General features: G+C 38.1%; 1 protein-coding gene across 1 annotated transcript in view; it reads left to right on the top strand.

Annotated features, from left to right (window-relative positions):
• Window positions 1-23,101, top strand: part of ERO1B (endoplasmic reticulum oxidoreductase 1 beta) — a gene marked incomplete at its 5' end in the record, with an annotated part of 57,928 nt that overhangs the window by 5,007 nt on the left and 29,820 nt on the right. The window contains 5 exons of the mRNA XM_082673725.1: window positions 996-1,115; window positions 8,070-8,153; window positions 13,581-13,622; window positions 14,923-15,005; window positions 20,455-20,528. Coding sequence (XP_082529851.1) covers window positions 996-1,115; window positions 8,070-8,153; window positions 13,581-13,622; window positions 14,923-15,005; window positions 20,455-20,528 — 403 coding nt within the window. The remainder of the gene's footprint in view (window positions 1-995; window positions 1,116-8,069; window positions 8,154-13,580; window positions 13,623-14,922; window positions 15,006-20,454; window positions 20,529-23,101) is intronic.

The raw sequence follows: 23,101 nt of genomic DNA, 5'->3' as shown, positions 1-23,101 counted from the left end.
GAGCCACAACTCCTGAGCCCGCGTGCCTAGAGCCCATGCTCCACAACGAGAGAAGCCACTGCAATGAGAAGCCTGCGCACCGCAACAAAGAGTAGCCCCCTCTCAACGCAACTAGAGGAAGCCCGTGCATGGCAACGAAGACACAACACGGCCGAAAATAAAATAAATAAAATAAAATAAAGTTATTAAAAAAATGTTACATGAATGAAACCATATGGTATGTAACCTTTTGGGATTGGCGCTTTTTCACTCAGCTTAATTCCATAAAGGTTCATCCAAGTTGTGCATATTAATGAGTCCCATTTTTAAATTTAGCTGCAGAATGTTTTATGGAATTTTTAGACTCTGAACTCACTTTGTAAATATCAATTTCTCTTCGATTAATGTATACTTTGAGTAGTGGATAAAAGCGTAGATTTTAAAGTGCAGTAGACTTGTGACTTAAGTCTCATGTCTACTTTGGAAAAATTATTTTAACCTTGCTAAGCCTTAATATCCTTACATGTAAAATGAGGATAATAATACCATTTCTTAGGGTATTTAAAGAATAAATGAGTTAACATATGTAGTGGTCTTGGCATCATGCCTGTCATGTATGTGTTCCATAAATGGCAGTCTAAAAGAAAGAGTTACTACAGCAATATTATTACAGCCTGTGATTTCTAGGTTAATCTTGGAAGAAGTTGCCTTAGCATTCCAATGACTATTTGGATTTTATATATGTTTAGTCAAGGGAGAAAGCATTCAATAGCTTTCTTTTTGACCGCTGAACAAGAATGTTTAGTTCTTCAGAATGGGTATATCTAATCCTTCTATTGCTTTTTATTTAATTGACCATTGTAAAAAAGTGACTGCTTTAAATGTTATATATCTTAATCAGCAAATACTAACGAAGTTGAATGCATAATTTAGCTTTTTATGTAACAGTACAGATTTGTTAAGATTGAAACATCAGTAGTTTACATCTTTTCAATTATATACATGTTTCCCCCTAGGTCACCGGTGTCCTGGATGACTGCTTGTGTGATGTTGATAGCATCGATAACTTCAACACCTTCAAAATCTTCCCCAAAATAAAAAAGCTGCAAGAACGAGACTATTTCCGTTACTACAAGGTATAGTTATAATTTCAGATTCCGTTGGTACTAAAGATTTTTATATAGCTCTCTACAGGTGCGACTCTTGCGACTCTTTTGGAAACCCATTTCTACTCAGCACCCTGTGTGTATCCTTTATCATTGGAATGTATTAAGTATTGCAGTGAAAACATATTAGTCTTTTTGAACCCTAAGAATCTGAACTCCCTTCTTATGTTTGGGGGATTTCTCATTGTTCAATTTGGGTTTTGAGGCAGAGACTCCTTCTTCTAAAGAGGTTGAAAATGCCCAGGACTTATTTTATCAGTCTCCCTTGTAACTTAGGTTCTGTTATCCAGACACACCTACCCAGGCTCTGAGTTGTGCTGATGGCATTGTCATGTGCTGTCGTTGTTAGTGGTACATGGTTCCACAGCAGCATTTGTTGGGTAGCTCACTGTGACAGGTGGCAAAGCAGCCTGAGGATAGAAGCAGAACACCATCCATAGTAAGACTGCAGCATTGGTTCTTAAGTCTAACAATAGTCCACGCTGGACCGTTTCAGAATAACCAATGGTAGGTTAAAGGCAGTAGCAATAACACAAATTCAAAAGAACAATGGTTTAAAAGCTGCTGTTGTGTTCTTGCTCTCAGTATTTGGTTGGGTTTATAATTTCTTTGATTTTCATTTTTAGTTTATTTTAAAAAGTAAGCATGATTTCCTTTTTTATCCTGTTACTGTATAGGTTATCTTAGTCCTTTAAATATATTTTATACATTTATTTATGTATTTATTTTTGGCCGCATTGGGTCTTCGTTGCTGTGTGCGGGCTTTCTCTAGTTGCTGTGAGCAGGGGCTACTTTTCGTTGTGGTGCACAGGCTTCTTATTGCGGTGGCTTCTCTCTGCGGAGCATGGGCTCTAGGCGCACAGGCTTCACTAGTTGTGACACTTGGGCTCTGTAGTTGTGGCTCACGGGCTCTAGAGCGCAGGCTCAGTAGTTGTGGCGCATGGGCTTAGTTGCTCCTCGGCATGTGGGATCTTCCCAGGTCAGGGATCAAATCCATGTCCCCTGCATTGGCAGGTGGATTCTTAACCACTGCGCCACCAGGGAAGTCCCCAGTCCTTTAAATATTTTTGAAGGTTAAAAAATAAAACTTTCCAAATAATGTAAGTTGTGCAGAAAGATAACAAAGTCAAAACCTAAAGATTTGGGAACCCATCCCCTTTTCCCATCAGCCCCAAGAATATACAAAAAAGTGAATGTTTCTCCTCTATACAAAATCCTTTAGGAATACAGTTGCCATAAACTTACTTCAAAAAGAAATCTATACCTAAGCAAACTATTGTCTAACATTCTAGACATTTTACATACAAACAACACAGGTTCCAATAGCTTCTTCAGATTCCCACTCCTATGTCTATAAGTCTGTCTGCATTTGTAACTGCTTTCTCTTGCTTCCTTTCTACTGCTAGGCTTAACCATATGAAATTGTTGCTTTTAGAGATCAGAATGGTTGAATGTTGCCAGTTTCATATGGTTCAGTCTAATACAGAGAAGGAAGTGTTCCTTCTATCAAAGACCATCCCTTCACAGAACGTCCAGATCACATGTCCACTCAATATGTCATGGCCCTCACTCTTTCACACTTACCTTTTGGGATTATATCTTCTGTTTCTGTATCCCCATAGATCTGGTCAATAGTAGGCACTCAAATATTTGAATAAATGAATGAATATCTCATTGAATCTTTATACTAAAATCCTGTTAGATCAACATTATCCACATTTTCCAGAGAATAAACAATGGTTTAGGTATCCTAAGGTAGGGTACTTTTGTTGGCTTACAAACGAAAGAGAAGTTTTATTAAGAAAAGGTGTGGAGCAGCTCACAAAATTGAAAGATAAGCTGAAGAAGCATATTTCAGAAAAGACAAATTATAGCAGGAACTAATGGCCATTCTCTTTATGATACTGCCAAAATTTTGGATCAAATTAACCATTTTCCCATATTTTAATATTACACAAGAGTCAGATTTCTGGGAGAGAGGGTCTAAATTGGTCTAGGCAGGGTCATATAACCCCACTACTTGACCAAAGGACAATTTGGTTAATAGTCCTGTTTGCATTTGCATATTGTTTCTCCAAGAGAAATTAGGAGATGTTACAGAAGGAGGAAAAATGAAAGTTGAGTAGGCAAAAATAACAATGTGGTCATTGGCTAGCCAACATACAATTCATCATCATACATGCAATTTAAAAAGTGTTCCAACCAACATAATGAAATTACTGTGTGTGTAACTGGAATATATTTGTACCCTTTCCCAAAGGAGGGTAATGCAATGATCTAGTTAATCCAGTTATCTTCAAGTCTAGGATATGTGGGTGCTATCTACTCTTCTTGTAGTTCTGTCAACCTGTGAATTCCAAAAAAAAAAAAAGGAAATTTGACGTAGAGTACATTAGTGGTGGAAGAGGAAAGCTAAGAGAAGAGGTTAATTTTAAACACACATACATGCTTATGATTCAGCAAGCAAGGAAGTACAGGTAGAAGTAAGTCTACCTCTATCAACCAGTCACTTGGCTGCTGTAGCTTGTATTTATATTTTCTCTCTTCTACTATCCGTTACATTCCTTTATTTGCCAAGTATTTATCGAATAATTACTCTGTAGCAGAGTGTATTCTAGGTGCTGTGGATACAATAGTGAATAAAACAAAGCCTCTCACCTTATGAAACTTTTTATATGATTAAGGAGACAGACAATAAACAAGGAAACAATAAAATAGCATTTACTTTATAATCATAGGAAATTACATGGAGAAAAATAAAATTGGAGATAGAGGATAATGGGAATGGAGAAGGTAGGTAGCCCTATTTTAAAGAAGGTGGTCAGGAAAGGAAGACATTCCTGCTGTGCCATTTGAGCAAAGACCTACCTAACGTGAAAGAGTCACCCGTGACAATCTGGAGAAAGAATATTCCAGGGAAGGGGAGTTGAACTGCAGGTATAAAGGCGCAGAGTGTTTGAAGACCAGTATAGCTGGAGGAAAGTGAATGAGAAGGAGATTTGGAGAGGTAGGTAGGGGCCAGATTAAAAAAAAAAAAAAAAAAAGAATTCCCTGGTGGTCCAGTGGTTTGGACTCCGCGCTCTCTCTGCCAAGGGCTGGGTTTGATCCCTGGTCGGGGAACTAAGATCCCGCAAGCCACTTGGGGTGGCCAAAAACAAACAAACAAGAAAACCCCTATGCTTTCATTTAAGCATTTAAATCAAAATTTGAGAATTAAACAATGACTTAATAAGGCCCTGTAGTTTTTTGGGTTTTTTTAAACCACAGTGAGGCTTTTGGATCCAAAGTGTGATAAGAAGCTATTGGAGGAATTTGTACAAAAGAGACTGTATGGGTATGAGAGAGCAAACAGAGAAAGCGCTTCTGAGGCTATTGCAGTAGTCCAGCTGAAAGATGATATGGATTTGGAATAGGCTGGTAGAGTTGGAAAAGGTGAAAAATGATCGAATTAGTGCCATATATGAAAGGTAACACAGCAAGCGCTTCTGATGGATTGAATGTACGGTGTGAGGGTAAAAGTGAACTCAAAGATGATGCCTGAGTTTTGAGCATGTTACCAAAAGTAAAATATATATATCATGGCCAAGTGGATTTCATTCCAAGAATGTAAAGATGAGGCTTTTAGGTCTTCAATAAGATTCAGTACACATTCCTGATTTTTTAAAACGTTGACAAAGTAAGAATGATGGATACTTCCTTAACATGATAATTTCAACCCTAACATCAGCACTGCCAGCACCTTACTTCTAGGGAAACACTAGAGCAATTCTCCCTTAGGTCAGGAACCATGAGGAGGGGGTACCTACTATCTCCTTTACTGTTGGACCAAATTGGCCAGTATAGTCAAACAAGAAAAAGCAACTAGAAGCATAAAAATTTTAAAAGAATAAATAAAGCTATCTCCATTTATAAATGACAAAGTAGACCTAGAAAACTCTAAATTATTAAATGAACACAAATAATAAAAAATGCATTAAGATAGCAGGTTATAAATTTAATATTGAAAAATCAATATCTGCATAAATACAATAACAAGTTAGAAGATATAATGGAGAAGAAATCCCCATTTCCATTAGCAAAAAAAAGATAAAATATATAGGAATAAATGTATCAAGAAATGTGCGAAATCTAAAGGAAGAACGCTTCTGAACACTCCTGAAAGACATAAAACTAGGCTCGAACAAATGGACAGACGTCTTTCGTAGCATAAAGATGTTAATTCTCCCCCAAGTTAATATATAAATTTAATGTGAACCCAATAAAAATACATGTAGTTTTTTTCTGGAGCCGGACAAGTTGTCACAGGTTAAGTTCCCTGGGAAGCTGACTCTGAGACAGTGATTAGTGTCCAAGAGGTTAATTAGGGACAACTCCTGGAACCAACAACATAGGGAAGGAAAAGGAAGGGAGGACGTCAGGACTGGGCAAAGGGAGAAGTAAAGCTGTGATGCAGCCTCAGAGAAACCTCAGGTGACCCTTTGTGGGGGTAGTTCTTAAGATGGGATAACCCCCCAGAGCTGTCCCTACTTCAGGGGGATGTCTAGGCCTTTATATCCTTACACCAGTCATTGAATGAAGGGCATTGTAGGAAGGGGTGGTGCCACCTTGGGCAAAGTGGCTCTCTTTGGCTGCAGTGTTTCCAGGGCTGGGGTTGAGCCTTTCCTTCCTGAAGGGTGACCTGAGTAGTGTGTTGCAGCGTCTATCACAACCCACTCCTTAACACTGTGTATTAGTTATCTATTGCTACGTAACAAATTAGCCTAAAATTTAGCAACCTAAGCAAACCGAGAAGGTGGCATTTGAGGAAGACCTAAAGGGAATGAGAAAGCAAGCCATGTGGATATCTGGAGAAAGAACATTCTAGGCAGAGGGAACAGCAAGAGCAAAGGCCCCGAAGGCACACCATGGTGTGCCTCATGTATTTGAGGAACAACAGAAGGGGCGGGAAACTAGGGAACCAGCCCACGGAAGGCGTTCTCAGCCATTGAATTGGATTTTGAACTGAGCTGATTTTCAGAGGTATCGTATGTGGGGTGACAAAGAGAAGAGTCAAGGATGATGCCATGATTTTGGCCTGAAGAAGTAGAATAATGGAGTTGCTGTTTACTGAGATGGCAAGAATTACTAGAGGGTAGAGCACGGTTTGGGAGGTGATGATAAGTTTGAGGTGCCTGTGTGTGTCCTGTGGAGATGCCAGGGAGGAGGTGGATTTACAAGCCAGGAGCTCAGGGGAACCTGCAATTCCCAAGCATGCCAGGCGATCTTAAGCTTCTTTGCCTTTAGACATCCGGATCCCTGTGCCTAGAAATCTCTTCCTCTAGGAAACTTCTAGTCATACCCATTTTACGTGTTACCAAGGAGGCCTTCCTGAGACCCCGCAGGCACAGTTTGACCACTCTCTCCTCATGTTGCCAGTCTCTACCTCTTTTTGCCTCTTCCTTGTAATGTGCTTATTCTTTACTTCACCTAGCATGTATTTACTGAGGTGTGTATTATGTGTGCTAGGCACTGCGATAAAATAATGAATCAGGCAAAATGCCCATCCTTACAGTCAGGGGTGCAGACAATAAATAATATTCAAGTAGTGATAAGTGCTATAAAAGCATGTGAAACAGCGTGTGGGGTGCATATCGAGCACTACTTGAGAGAGTCTGGTCAGAAAGGTCTCTCTGCTGAGGTGATATTTGAGAGAGCCTTGGAGGAGGTGAGGGGATTGAGCCATAAAAGACCTGGAGGAGCCACCAGCACAGGCACAGAGAACAGCCACCGTAAAGCCCTGAGACAGGAAGGAGCTGATGTGTCTCCAGCAAGGCCATTGTGCCTGGAGGACTTTGGGAGGAGATAGGTCAGACAGGTGGGCAGGAGACCAGGTGATGGAGTGCCGGTGGATTTACTCTAAAGGTGAGAGGAAGCCACGGGATGGTTTTGAGCAGGGATTGGTATGCTCTGAGTTGGTTCAGAGAGATGATTATGGCTACTGTGTAGAGAATAGATGGTGGTAGGAGTAGGGAGACTCGCAGTAGTCGGGGCAGGGGCAGGTGGTGACAGAAGAGGTGGTGAGAAGCAAGTAATGAATTGTTTGCAGGGGATAAAAAAGGGAGGAAAGAAGAATAAAACTTTGATTTTTGGCTTGGGCAACGCATGCGGATGTCCTATTGAATTACTGTCTTGCTGTTAGGTTTAGAATATGAAAATCCAGAGTCTGTAGCGTGGTAAAGTGTCCTGCATGTCTTGTCTATCTCTACCCTCATTCCCTGTCACCCTCCGCCTTCCCCACTAAAAGTCAGCTAAACTAAGTCAGCGCCTTGTCACCTTTCCGCATACACGCTTCCACCAGCTAAAACACTACCTCCTCAGAGACCTGCATCCACCAGCCCCGTTATTTTCCATCACAGAACTCTGGATTTTCCTTTGTAGCACTTGGAACAATTTGTAATTAAATGAACATGCAAATATATAATTCCTGTTCCCTCCAGGAAACTGTAAGTTGCAGGGGAAAAGTGCTTTTTCTGCCTCTTTTTCCCCTAGAGCCTACACAGTGCCTGATGCATAGTGGGTGCTCAGGGCACATTTGTTAAGTGAGTGGGTACCTGGGAGAACTCAGTCAGTGAGGTGATGGTAAGGGGCTAGGAGACATTAGAGTGTCCCGAAATGCTTTCCAGGCTCTGCAGATGAGCAGTGTGCCTGAACTTTATTCCTTTTTGAAGTGTCGGAGGACTAATAGCAGTCATTTATTTTAAAAAATAAGTATTATACCTGGGATGTCTGAAAAACTTCAGTCATTTTAACTTCTGAGCTATATAGATGCCTCAGGATAGGATGCTTTTCCTTCACCACTGGGTCCCTGGAGCCCAGCACAGTGATACTTAGCAGTTCAGGACTGTGACACACACTGACTAATGCTCATTCATTCTTTCTCTCAAGGTCAACCTGAAGCGACCGTGTCCTTTCTGGGCAGAAGATGGCCATTGTTCAATAAAAGACTGTCATGTAGAGCCTTGTCCAGAGGTAAAATCAATTTTTTAAAAATTGAGAGAAGAAATGCTTTCTCTTAGACTTTTAGATAAGCACAAACTGTGCATTTGAGGCTAATGTCAAAGCATTTGGACTTGTCATCAAGTTCATATGGTCTCAGCTCTCTTCTTTTTAACCAGATTACAGAAGATTTATTCTGTACTTGCCACCAGAATGGGTTTGTAGACAGTCTTGTATCCAGTGGTGTTGGTGACTGGATGTGGAAACATAGTCTGATTCTAAAATGGAGTCCTGTTCTAGGACTGGATCTGCAGTTGGCTCTTATTTCATGCTTCACTGAATCTGCATCTTGTTTCATGGGCAAAGAAAATGCTACTGCACCTTAAGTTTCAAATTTAGAGTGGGAAATAGAGTGCAAAAACTTGGGAAATTCAAGGCTTGGAGTTAGATCTTCCCTTGGTCTTGTTACGTTGGGTGGGGGGAAAAGGGCTGTACTTGTTAGTAAGGGAAAGCTACATTAGACTACATTAGAAGACTACATTAGACTTTGTTTATTGACATCTAGCATAATTAATTATATCCCTCTTCAACAGTAATTAGTTATTTCCATTTTACTTTTTGCTTTTCTCACCTAACCAGTAAAGTCTAGTTTTTTGCCTTTAAAAACAGGAAAAAAACATCTGAACCAATATTGTTTCTAAACGGAAAATTAAAAAAAAATTATTTACGTTTTCCTTTAAGAATAAAATGTTTTAACTTTTTAGTTTGAAATAATTTGAGACATACAGAAAAGTTGCAAGAATAGTACAAACGATTCCCATATACTTTTTATCCAGATTCCCCAAATGTTAATGTTTATCAAGTTTGTTTTATTATTCCCTCTCTATGTATATATTAATATTATTATTATTTGAACCATTTAGGTATGTAACCAACATGATGATCTTTTACCCCTAAATACTCCAGTGTGTATTTCTTTAGAAACAAGATTATTAACCACAGCATAATTAGCAAAATCAGGAAGTTAACATTTCTGCAATACCAAAGTCTATACTCTGTAGACCTTAAGCACCCATTGCCAGTTGACTTAATAAGGTGTTTTCAGAGCAGCAGCAGCAGCAACAAACCTTCTGATCCAGAATCGTGCCTTGCATTTGGATGTCACATCTCTTTAGTCTTCTTTTAATCTGGAAGAGTCCCTCAGTATTTCTTTGCCTTTCGTTGTCTTGACTTTAATGAACTCCCTCCCGCCCTTCCTTCCTTTTTTCCTCCCTCCCTTCCTTAAAATACACCAGTTATTTTGTAGGATCCCCCTTATTTGGGGTTTTCCTGGTCTTTCTTAATTATTAGATTAAGGTCATGCACTTTGGGCAGGTACACCATAGAAGTGATGTGTCCTTCTCATTGCCATATCAGGAGGCACGTGATGTCGTCTTGATCATGTGGTTATGGTGGTGTTTGCCATATTTCTTCATGGTAAAGTGGGAAAATTTTTTGAGACTATGAACTATGAAAATATCTCATTTTTTATCATATTTTTGCCATCATAAGTTTTAGCATCCATTGATGATTCTTGCCTGAATTAATTATATGATAGTTGTCAAATAGTGATTTTCTGATTCCATTTCTTCTACATTTATTAGTTGGCATTCTACTGCAAGTGAGACCTTTTTCTTTATTTATTGTATGTTTATGTCAATATATATCGTTACCATCATGTTTTTTTATAACAGCTTTATTGAGACATAATTCACATACCATAAAATTCACTCATTCTAAAGTGCACAATTCAGTGAGTTTTAGTATATTACAGAATTGTGCAACCATCACCACTATCTAGTTGTAATGCATTTTCATCACCCCAAAAAAGAAACCCCTGCCCATTAGCAGTCACCCTGTTTCCTACTCCCTCCTCCTGGTAGAAACCACTAATCCACTCTCTGTCTCTACGAATTTGCCTATTATGGGCACTTCATGTGAATAAAATCATACAATATATGGTCATTTGTGACTGACTTCTTTTGCTTCGCATACTGTCTTGAAGCTCCATCCATGTTGTAGCATGTACCAGTACTTCATTCTATTGCTGAATAATATTCCATTGTATGGATATACCTCATCTTGTTTATTCATCAGTTGATGGACATTTGGGTTGTTTCTACTTTTTGGCTACTATGAATAATGAATAAATATCCAGGCACAAATATTTGTGTGGACATATGTTTTCAATTCTCAAGTATACTTTGGAGTGAAATTGCTAGATCATATAGTAACTTTAACTCTTGAGGAACTGCCAAACTCTTACCATTGTGCGGTACAATTTTACATTGCCTCTAGCAATGTATGTATGATGGTTCCAGTTTCTCTACATACTTGTCAACACTTACACTGTCTTGTCTTTTATTTTAGCCATGCTTACAAATGGCATCTCATTTTGGTTTTGATTTGCATTTCCCTGATATCAAGCATCTTTTCAGGTGCTTATTGGCCATTTGTATATATTTGTCAGAAAAATGTCTATTCAAATCCTTTGCCCATTTTAAAATTGAGATGCCTTTTTATCACTCAGTTGTGAGAATTACTCGGTTTTGCACAATATGTGTTTCTAAGTTTTTTTTTGTTTTTTGCGGTACGCGGGCCTCTCACTGTTGTGGCCTCTTCCGTTGCGGAGCGCAGGCTCTGGACACGCAGGCTCGGCAGCCATGGCTCACGGGCCCAGCCGCTCCGCGGCCTGTGGGATCTTCCCAGACCAGGGCACGAACCCGTGTCCCCTGCATCGGCAGGTGGACTCTCAACTACTGCACCACCAGGGAAGCCCCTCTAAGTTGTTTTTATGTTAAAATAATCAGTTATTTATTGTCTACAGTGGATTATCCTCTGTAGTCTTAAATTTCTAATAAGAATAAATGAAGGTGTTTATTTGCATGTAAATCCCCAACATAAGAAATCTAACATAAGTATTTAAAAATTTCTGTCTGTTCCCTTCCCAGTGTCATTCTCTTTCCTTTCTTTCCAGAGATGAAAACTATCCCTTTATGTTGGTTCTTTCAACTAATGTGAGGATATTTGTATTTCTCTCTCTGGGGAAAATTCAGTAGGCGTTTCATATTGAACCCAAACTTGTCATGATACAGAGTTACAATTTGCATTCTATAATTTGAAGTCTAATTCAATCGTGAGGCTCACTTAATTTTGTAATTTGCAGATTGCTTCATATTGTTAGTGGCAACAACTAGGTTTATTTCATGTTTGATTTTAGTTATTAACTTTACATTTTTTTTTTTTTTTTTTTTTTTGCGGAACGCGGGCCTCTCACTGCTGTGGCCTCTCGCGTTTCGGAGCACAGGCTCCGGACGCACAGGCCCAGCGGCCATGGCCCACGGGCCCAGCCGCTCCGCGGCATGCGGGATCCTCCCGGACCGGGGCACGAACCCGCGTCTCCCGCATTGGCAGGCAGACTCCCAACCACTGCGCCACCAGGGAAGCCCCCTAACTTTACATTTATCATTACTTTTTAAAAAAATATTTATTTACTTGGCTGCGTCGGGTCTTAGTTGGGGCATGCAGGCTCAGTAACTGTGGCTTGCGGGCTCTAGAGCGCAGGCTCCGTAGCGGTGGCGCGCAGGCTTAGTGGCCCTTTGGCATGTGGGATCTTAGTTCCCCAACCAGGGATCGAACCGGCATCCCCTGCATTGCAAGGCGGATTCTTAACTATTGGACCACCAGGAAAGTCCCCTATCGTTACTTTTAATAATTCTTTTTTGTGATTTTTATGTTATTCATTATGATCATCTGTGGTGCCTATCCCCATATTTCTCAAAAGCCTGTATTAAGATTTGCTTAAGTCAGGTTACTGCATTCAGCATCAAACCTTTTAAAAAGCTGCTAGTACTTTGGTTTTAGCATATTATACTTGTTAGAGGACAACAGTAATGAGAGGGCATTTTAATAAGTATTCCATATTTTAAGTTCAGGGTCTGATAACTATAACTGTTACATTTGACTTGAGTTTTATACTTTTCTCTCTTCTGCCTTCTGTTAGTGGTGCTAGAAAACACTGAGATGATAAAATATTGGCAGCAAGTAACGTTTTAACTATATGGTATTGGGGGGAAATTTCTTATCATTATTGTTTACATTCTTCAGCCTGACAGAAAAATATTTATTCTGAATATTTGACTAAACTTTATCTATGAAACATGAAAAAGTTTTAATGGGTAATTTGCAATTAATTTGATAGCCCATAGATTCAAATGTTGGAAATCAGTTCCCTGGGTTGATCAGAGGATCAACCTGGGATTGCCTCTTTCAGATATGATTTTTGCTCAAGATTGTGTTTGATAAACCAGCTGTAATAATTGATAGATTTATTTAAGCCTGAAACTAATTATTGGTTTTACAGAAAAGAAAGACCTACGTGAAGTTCTTACATTGGTAAACCCTAGATTACCTAGATTGGTAAGCCCTAGGTTAATCATATGAGCCAAGGAAACTTTTTTTTTTAATCTTATTGAAGTGTGGTTGATCTACAATGTTGTTAATTTCTGCTGCACAGCAAAGTGACTCAGTTATACGTATATATACTTTTTCATATTCTTTTCCATTTTGTTTATTTTATTTTATTTTCTATTTTTTTTTGCGGTACGCGGGCCTCTCCCTGCTGTGGCCTCTTCCGTTGCGGAGCACAGGCTCCGGATGCACAGGCTCAGCGGCCATGGCTCACGGGCCCAGCCGCTCCGCGGCATGTGGGATCTTCCCGGACCGGGGCACAAACCCGTGTCCCCTGCATCGGCAGGCGGACTGTCAACCACTGCGCCACCAGGGAAGCCCCCATTTTGTTTTTTCACAGGATATTGAATATAGTTCCCTGTGCTGTACAGTAGGATCTTGTTGTTTATCCATCCTACGTATAATCGTTTGCATCTGCTAATCCCAAATTCCCAGTCCATCCCTCCCCTACCCCCCTTCCCCTTGGCAATCACAGGTCTGGCAAAGGACTTACTCTTGCTTTCTAGTATTAATTCAAAAGTATGTAAATTTCAGATGTCAACTTAGAGTAGAAATTTAAATTAAGCATAATATATTTCAAATAATTTTTAATTTTTAAAAAGTTTCTGTGGAAAGAAAATTTATGGAAAAAGTGATTTCGCTAGGTTTTTTTTTAAACCTAAAAATTATGTAACCTATTAATTACTGCATTGAGAGTTATTAGAGCTGATTTTGACACTCTTTGTTTCAGTTTTCTATACTGTGATTTACAAGTCTGTAAATTGGGATAGTTGTTTACCTTTCACCTCAGGAGGTAGTATGAAAACAGAATTTGAATGAATGTATATTTTCTCCTCATGGACTAAAATAAAATAGCCTTTGAATTAGAACAGTGGCATTAATAATTCATGAAGAAATCTCAAAAAATAAAAATATCATTTTCTAAATTTTTGTTTTTGTTCTTCTTTTAAGAGTAAAATTCCAGTTGGAATTAAAGCTGGGAGTTCTAATAAGGTGAGTCACTTTTCTTCATTAAATATTTCTGCTTTACATAGTGAAACTTGCCCCTTACTGCTTGTTGTAGTTGCTGAAGAGAACCATGATATGGTTAGTTAGGAATGGACACATATTTGTATGAGAATCCCAAATCCTTAATTTTGTAGCAAGCAGTGAGGTGTAGTGTATTCTTTACAATTAAACTATATAGCTTCTTTTGAAATACTTTAGTTGTGTTTTTAGAACTTCTAGAATAACTATAAAGTACTGTAGTCAGTGTCAGTTTACCTAATCAACAGGCATTTTGTCAGGCGTGTATTTTTACCCTTCTGTTTCAGCTGTTTTCAACTATTTCAGTCATATTCAGGATTATATTGTATAAGAGTAAACAATTATCAAGATATTTTGAGCGTAGTACTTTTCAATGGCATTAAAAGGTTATCCTTTTCCTCTTATGGGGTATGTCATAATCTACTTGGCCATTCATATGTTTTTAAATAACAGTGTGTTTCTAGCTTTTCACTATCATACATATGTCATAAAGATCATCCTACCCTCTCTCTCTGCTTCCCTATGCATCCTCTCTCCATTTTCTTGTGCTCTCTACCTTTGCAGTCTTTGGTTTGCACTCCCTCTTTTATTTATTTTTGTTTCAGATCTACAATATATGTAGATTTTGTTAATTTTAATAGCTGCAAAATATTCAGTTGTATAGATATTTGTATAATTGTGTGAATAGCCATTCCTCTGTTGATGGACATTTCAATTGTTTTCAGGTTTTTGCTATCACAAACAATGACGCACTGGCATCTTTGTCTTTCGTCGAATTGTGCACATATGTAAGAGTTTCTCTAGGTCTATATTTAGAAGTAAGATTGCTGGGCCAAAGGGGATGCCTGTCTCAACATTACAGGAGAGTACCAAATAACTTTCTAAAGTGGTTTTGGTTTTTGTGTTTAAATGTTGCTCTGGATATGGATTCAGCAGTGGGACTGCTGGCTCAAGGGTTTATTCATATTTACAGCTCTACATAAATAGTGTTAAATTACTTTCCCAAGAGGGTCTTCTCAGTTCACATCATCACCAACATACCAATGCAAATTGCTACATTTTTAATGTCTTTGCTTATTTATTAGGTGGAAATTTGTGACACATTTTCATTTGCATTTCTTCCATGTGTTAGGGATTCTGATAATAGGATATATCTATATTTAGTATACATCATCATTGACAAACTGACTCTTCTGCCAATGGAACCTGAAATAAAGACAAAGGTAATAATTGATACTAAACTTACATATTATGAATTTCTTTTCAGTACTTGAAAGTGGCAAACAATACCAAAGAATTAGAAGATTGTGAACAAGCTAGTAAACTGGGAGCAATTAACAGCACATTAAGGTAAATTTCATTTTAGTAGTATTAAGAAAATATTCCCTTGTTTAATTTATTTATGATAGAAATCTTTGGTTTTTCTTGTGATTTTGATTAAACATTAAAGTTTCAACTAATCTTTGAAAGGAAAAAGTTACTCTTTATCCTAAATTTCATGATAGCTTTGCTTCCTCTTAGCTTATTCGTTCTTAATTTCTAAGTCATCAGTAATGACTATTAAAAAGGAAAAATTTAGGTGATTTCTCATTTAGCAGGGTTTATGGGTCCATTCTTCCTGATTATTATGGGAAAAGGAACTTGAATCTCTTAGTCTTTTTAAAATAGTAATTCAATCTATATGTTACATTTTGAATGGTAAAGGGTTCTATTAACGTAACTGTTAACGTTTCATAGATTTTTTTTTTCTGTTGACTTTATTTGCTCTAAGTACAAACCTGCTTTTGAAGGCCAACATGAGTAATTTGTAAGTGGTCTCAGATTATGCAGTATAAAATGACTGAGCAGATCTGTAGTTGTGAGTGGAGAAGGGAATATTACAGAAATTCTTTTTAATTTCCCTGTTAAGATTTGTAATTATGTACTATAATTGTTAAAGACAATAAAGTTAGTAGTTTTATGTATCTTATTTATTTATTTATTTATTTATTTTTTTTATTTTATTTTTTTTTTGCGGTACGCGGGCCTCTCACTGTTGTGGCCTCTCCCGTTGCGGGGCACAGGCTCCGGACGCGCAGGCTCAGCGGCCATGGCTCACGGGCCCAGCTGCCCCGCAGCACGTGGGATCTTCCCAGACCGGGGCACAAACCTGTGTCCCCTGCATCGGCAGGCGGACTCTCAACCATTGCGCCACCAGGGAAGCCCTGTATCTTATTTATTGATGAAAAATTCTAATATATAAAAGTAGAAAGGATAATATAATAAACACCCATATATCCTCTACTCCAAATGAATAAATGTTAACATTTTCTACCATGTTTATGAGAAAAGAGAAATGCCAAAGATGAATTTGAAATCCCCTATGTTTATTCCCCAATCCTGTTTTCTTCCCTCTTTCCTTAGAGATAACTGAATTTGGTATGTATCCAAGTCCATGTTCTTGTTTTTAATTTATATATATATATAGTTTGTGTATATGATTTTATTTTTCCTTTATGTAAATGATATAACGTGATAATTAACATTCTGCAACTCTTTTTAAACTGCACATTTTGCTTTCTAGATATATCCATGTTAGAATGAGACAAATCTCTTTTTTTTTAGCTGATAAATTGTTTTCATCATATAAATATGCCATATTTTGCTTATCTGTTCCCCTACTGATGGCCATTTAGGTTGTTTCAAATTTTTTACTTCTACAAATTATGCCACCTTGAGCATCCTTGCTAACGTTTTCTGTATATACTGGAAATAAAATTACTGAACCCTAAGCGTGCCCTCTTGCAGCTGTTCTTCACATAGCCTGGTGGCTTTTCTAAAACACTTGTGTGGCTATGTATGGCCTCCAGCACTGCGAACTTGCTTTTTTCTCCACATCCTTGCCAAAAATTGGTAATGTTTGATAAGTGTGAAATAGTATCTCATTTTTCCTTAATTATATTTTGTTGATTATTAGTGAGTTTGGGCATTGTTTCCTCTTGTTTATTGGGCATTCCGGTTTCATATTCATTCAACAAACGAATGCCTACAATATGCCAGGTGCTATTCTAGGATTATAGCAGTGTAAGTGGGAAAGAAATTCCAGCGCTCCTGCAGCTTAATCCTAGGCAGAGATGTGCAAGAAACAAGTAAAGTTAGTGCTAAGTAATAAAATGATGATGAGTGCCAGGCAGAAAAATGATGCAGGGAAGAGTGAGAGAGAGGGCTAGGGGTGAAGGTGGTTGCACTGTTTTAAATTGTTGGTCCAAGAAGGCCAGAGTGATAACAGGCAAAGCGCTCATGAAGGCCTGAGTCATAATATGGCTGCCTGGGCATGTAGCGGGTGGGGAACAGTATTCCAGGCATGCATAATGGTTAGTAAAAGGCCCTGAGGCCAAAGCTTGCCTAGACTGCTTGAGGAAGCACAAGGCCAGTGTGGCTGGAGTATAGTGAACAAGGACAAAGGAATGGAAGACAAAATCAAAAGATGCTAGGGATGGAAGGGGGCAGGAGTAAGGTGAGGTGGAGATCTTGTAACATCTTGAAGACGCTTATTATGAATATTGCTTTTAAAACTGAGTGGAATGAAAAGTCACTGGAGGATTTTGAGAGTGTGTTGGGGAGCCAGGTGTTATGTCGTGGAAGCCTGCTTTATGTGGTTATTGTAGTAATCCTTGTAAGACATGATGGTGGTTTAGTTTAGGCTGGGGTGATGGCAGTGGAAATGATGAGAGGTGGTCAGATTCTGGATAGATTTTGGAGGTAGAGCTGAGAGTATTTGCTGAAGGATTGGATGTAGGGTATGAAAACAGAGAGGAGCTAAGAATGATTACAAGATTTGGTTGTAAAAAAAAAAGGAGCTGCCATTTATTGAACTGGGGGCACCTACCGGAGGAGCAAGTTTGATGGGAAATTTTAGTTCAACCTTGGACTTGTTAAGTTTGAGCTGCCTGTGAAATGTCCAGCAGGCAGTTGGATATACAAGTCTCAATTTCAGGGGAGGGGTCTGGGCTATAGATAAAATGTGGGAGTCATTCAGTGAATGTGTGATATTTAAAAACCATAAACCTGAGTGAGATTACCAAGGAGAGAATGTAAATAGAGAAGTGATGCAGGGACTGGGCCTTAAGTTATCATAAGATTTTGAGGTAGATTGCCTGTTAATATTCTTTGCTATCTTTTCCTCCATTGGAGAAGGGGTGCATTTTAAAATTATTCTGTAGGCATTCTTCATATAATCTGATAATAATTCTTTGTTGCCTGTATGGGTTGTTAGGGCTTGTCTTTTAACTTTGCTTATGGATTTTTGTTGTTAAACTGAAGTTATTAATTTTTTAAACTTCTAAGTTTAACACACACATAATAAAGTATACAAATCTTAAGTATAAAGGCCAATTTAATTTTACAAAGTGAACCAACTCTATTAGCCACCATCCAGAACAATATACTTGCTACCCAGAAGAGCACATTATGTACTTTCCTAGCCATTACCACCTTCCAGAGTTAATCATGATTTTGAGTTATGTTAGTAAAGATTAGTTTTGCCCATTTATATACATGGAATAATATAGGGTGTATTCTTTTGTATCTGGCTTATTTTATGTAACATTATGTTGAATAATATTATGCTGGATGTCTTGGCCATTTCACAAAATATTTAGGTGGATATTTGCTGGTACATGTGGTATGCATTTCTGTGGAGAATATACCTAGGAGTGGAATTAAGAACTGCCAAATGGTTTTCCAAAATGACTGTACCAAAATACATTGCCGCTAGTAGTAGTGTACAGGAGTTCCTCATTCCACAACTTCTCCGACAATCGGAAGTGTAATTTTTAAACAGCTTTATGGAAGTGTAATTGACACACAGTAAACTGCACCTATTCAAAATGTACAATGTGATGTTTTGACATGTGTACGTTCACAAAAATCAGCACAATCAAGATGGTTATGTCTGCACTCCCCAAAGTTTTCTCATGCCCCAGTGTGATCCCTCCATCCCATCCCTTCCTGTCCCTGTTTCCCACTTCAAAGATGACTACTTTAACTCATGGCACTGTCTTGATAGAAAACCCTAGGTTAAGCCCAAGAGATTCTTCTTTAAGTACCGTGGCATCCATCTTCATACTGACTTTTAGAAAAGCTGGACTAGATGACCTCTAAGGTTCCTTATAACTTGTTTATAAACCAACCTGGGCCAGCTCTATAGCATTAGATTAACATTCCATATCTTTTCTGCTACCATGGCTTTAGGCAAGGGTTAGATGAAACGATCCAGAAAACTTCATCAAATAAGTGTGCTGAAAGTTCCTCTAAGTTAGTCATATTGCTCATAAGAAAATAGGCATTTATATCAAAATTGCTTTGTTCTTTACTATTTTCAGCAGAAGACTTATCTGATTAAACATAACTGTAGTTATCATTTTAGCTCTAACTAGAGCTTAGGCATTCTTGTTTTATGGCATCATATATTTCAACTGAGTCACCTATGATATAAAATTTTCCATTAACTTTTATGAAGTTAGTTATATATTCCCATAGGAGAAAAAAAGTCCCATGGTAAATTGAATTGGAAATTTTTATTGGTAAAGTTGTAGTGCGGCCAGCCTTATATACTTCCTGTAGTCATTATGCTATGCAGCAGCTTCTCAAATACAAAATAAGTTATTGGCTGTGACAGTACCACATTTATGAATACCTGATATATACTTGGTACATCATTTTTTTTTTGCCTCATTTTTTTTCCTTTAGGGAATAAAGATGGTATATATGCTACCATCATGTATTTAAGACAGAGAAGGTCTGAATATAGGTTAAAGTGAATATAGGTCAAAGTTTATTTGAATGAGTGTAGTTGTTCCTTTATCAGTCCTCCAGGTCAGAAATCTTGATCATAGGACTTCCCTGGTGGTGCAGTGGTTAAGCATCTGCCTGCCAATGCAGGGGACACGGGTTCGAGCTCTGGTCCGGGAAGATCCCACATGCCACGGAGCAACTAAGCCCGTGCGCACAACTACTGAGCCTGCGCTCTAGAGCTCGCGAGCCACAACTACTGAGCCCGCAAGGCACAACTACTGAAGCCCACGCACCTAGAGCCTGTGCTCTGCAACAAGAGAAGCCACTGCATTGAGAAGTCCATGCACCACAACGAAGAGTAGCCCCCGCTTGCCGCAACTAGAGAAAGCCCATGCACAGCAATGAAGACCCAATGCAGCCAAAAATAAATAAATAAATGTATTTATTAAAAAAAAGAAATCTTGAACATAGATTTTGTTAAATGTGACATAATGTGTAAAATGAATGATATACTGTGATGAAAGTGACATTGGTGTTACTAGGGAATAGCACATTGGATGGAAGATCCTAGAAATGCATTTTTTAGTATTTTGGGTTGTATAAGTAGAGAAGCAATTTAAATTAAAAGAATTATGAAAGTAAATTTAATTCCTACTTTAGGAAAAAATAATACATAGTTAACTACAATTTCTAAGTCAATTAAAAAGACCAGCCTGAATTTCGTGTTTAACTACGTCTTATATATATTTGTAAATTAGTTTTCTGGTCAAAGTAGTTATCATTGAACTAGGGCTAAAATAGTTTTAATATAGTTAAGAAATATAAATTACTCACAGAAATAAATATGTCTTTCGTATAACTTGTTTTAATCATTCCTTCATGTGACTGCTAACTGAATTTGTAACACCATCTAATTAATAAAGACGTGATCTCAGATTATCTATTTTTAGTACACTAGAATACAGTGTTAAAGTTTTCAACTCCAGATTTAATCCTTTTTCTTTTTTATTCCTCCTTCCCATAGTAATCAAAGCAGAGAAGCTTTCATTGACTGGGCAAGATATGATGATTCACAGGATCACTTTTGTGAACTTGATGGTAATAAAAGAAACTATTGTAATTACATTATTTTAACTTTAACCCTTTTAAGACCCTTAAATCAGTGAAGTTACAGTCAGAGTTATAGCTTAAAGACACAGGATGTTGTATGTGGATCTTATTATTCATAATGGTGTTTATTGAGAACCGATGTTCCAGGCCCTGTGCTAAGTGCCTTAAGTACATTATTTCTTAGCTTTACAACTACCCTAATAGGTGTGTATTATTTTATATCTGGGGAAACTGTCTCAAAAAGACAAAGTAACTTGCCCAAGATCACACAGTAGCAAGAGGCTGAGACAGGATTTAATCCCAGATCTGACTGAATCCCAAACCTGTCTTCTTTCCATTGTGACACTCTACCTCCTATGGACCTCTAATTCAAGCCACTTAGTTATATATAGGTCTGTGACCATGTTATAGAAATGTTCACACTCGAATTAGTTGGAGGTCTCAACAAACTAACATAAAGACACCTTCCAACATCGTGGAGGACTCTAATTTGACTTCCCCACAGCCCTCTTTCCAAGAGTCCCCTGGAATGGAACAAATGGTAGTTCAGTAGTAACTACCACTTCTTTTAACAGAAAATAATTGACGTGACTCAAAATTTTTTATCTATAGGAGAATACTCCCAATAATTGTGTTGAGTAGGCTTAAATCATTCATTTGGCCTCTCTTTACCTTTTACCTTGGTATTGTTATTTTCTGGTGGTAGAAAAGAATTTGGGGTTCAACCATGCATAACTGAAAACAGGCAGCAGAAGTTCTTCTGAATTTTTAAAGCATCTGGCATGGTTTGCTTCTAAAGACTTGTTTTAAAGATTCTTATGTAGAATTGTGTTTTTAATGCTGTCTGTAATGGAATAAATTACAGGGCGCTTCTACAATAGTATGGTAAATTGAGAAGATGCTGGGAGAGGGAGTGTTATTACCATGTTTTGTATGGTTTCAGCAAGGAAATTGTTAAGAAATCTGAACAAAGTTTTTTTTGATATGATAATGGGCAATTCATAAATACCCCTATTATGATATTTGGAATTGGCAACGGTTTTATCAGAGCAAGCCGTTGTTCCTGGGTAAGCACTCACGTGACTGACTGCTCTCATTTGCTTTTTGGCTGTCAATCTAATTATATTTGAGTGTTTAACACTCATAGTCACTTCTTTCCAACTTCTCATGTATTCTTTTATTAAAATATTCTGGATAGTGCTTATTTAACAGGTTTTCAGATTAAAAAATCATTTCTGTGAGTATATATTTCTCTTTAGGTATTTAGTAAAAAATACTCAATTGTAGAGATTGCTTGCTATGATTAAATTGATGTGTTCTATTATCTGTCATCAGTATAAATAGTGTTAATTAATTTTTCAGTAGTAGTTTCTTAAATCGTAAAAGTGGAAGAGGTGTCCTATAAAAATTTCCATAAAATCGTCCTTTAAAAATTTTAGGATTACATATTAAAATAACTAGTTGTTTTTATATTTTTTAAATTAATTAATTTTTGGCTGCATTGGGTCTTCGTTGCTGCGCGTGGGCTTTCTCTAGTTGTGGCGAGCTGGGGCTACTCTTCGTTATGGTGTGCAGGCTTCTCACTGTGGTGGCTTCTCTTGTTGCGGAGCATGGGCTCTAGGTGCATGGGCTTCAGTAGTTGTGGCACGTGGGCTCAGTAGTTGTGGCTCGTGGGCTCTAGAGCGCAGGCTCAGTAGTTGTGGCGCACGGGCTTAGTTGCTCTGCGGCATGTAGGATCTTCCCGGACCAGGGCTCAAACCCGTGTCCCCTGCACTGGCAGGCGGATTCCTAACTGCTGTGCCACCTGTTCTTATATTTTATGTAATTCTTAAACACGTGAAACCATGCTACTAGTTGTATTACCACGATTCTCCTGGGTAGTAATGTTCATGTGTGTCCCAAAGTTTTTTACCTGCAGTTGAAAAAGAATACTATCAGAGTAGCTTTGGAGTCATTGTTTAGTTATTTCAGTAATCTAAAATCATTAGATTAGGGACTTCCCTGGTGGTCCAGTGGCTAGGACTCTGTGCTCCCAGTGCAGGGGGCCTGGGTTCGATCACTGGTCAGGGAACTAGATCCCGCGTGCCGCAACTAAGACCCGACGCAGCTAAATAAATAAATAAATATTTAAAAATAAAATCATTGGATTAAAACAAAAAGTCTAAAGAATGTTCACTCCAGTTATTGGAATATAGTCAAACACCCTTGCTCTCTGCTGTTTTGTTTTTGGTTTTATCATTATTTGAAAGGAAAGATGATCCTCATAGATCAAATAATAGGTTTTTAAATAATTCAGCGGTTTAAGGTAAGCCGCTCTCCCTACCTCTATTTTTTTTTTTGATATTGTTTTTATGCATGGCTTGCTGCTTCCTTTGCTTCAGGTTTCTGCTCAAATGTCACCTCCTCAGAGAAGCCTGCTGTCATAAAAGAGTAACCACTTTCACTTTCTATCTCTGCACTGCTGCCTGCTCCCAGAGTACTAAGAACTATGTGAGAAACACTATTTAGTTTATCTGTATGTTGTCTGTCTTCATCTAGATTGTGAGTGACTTGAGAGCAAG

The sequence above is a fragment of the Grampus griseus genome, assembly GCF_964374135.1.
Source record: "Grampus griseus genome assembly, chromosome: 16".
Lineage (NCBI taxonomy): Eukaryota > Metazoa > Chordata > Mammalia > Artiodactyla > Delphinidae > Grampus > Grampus griseus.
This window is presented reverse-complemented; position numbering and strand designations above follow the sequence as displayed.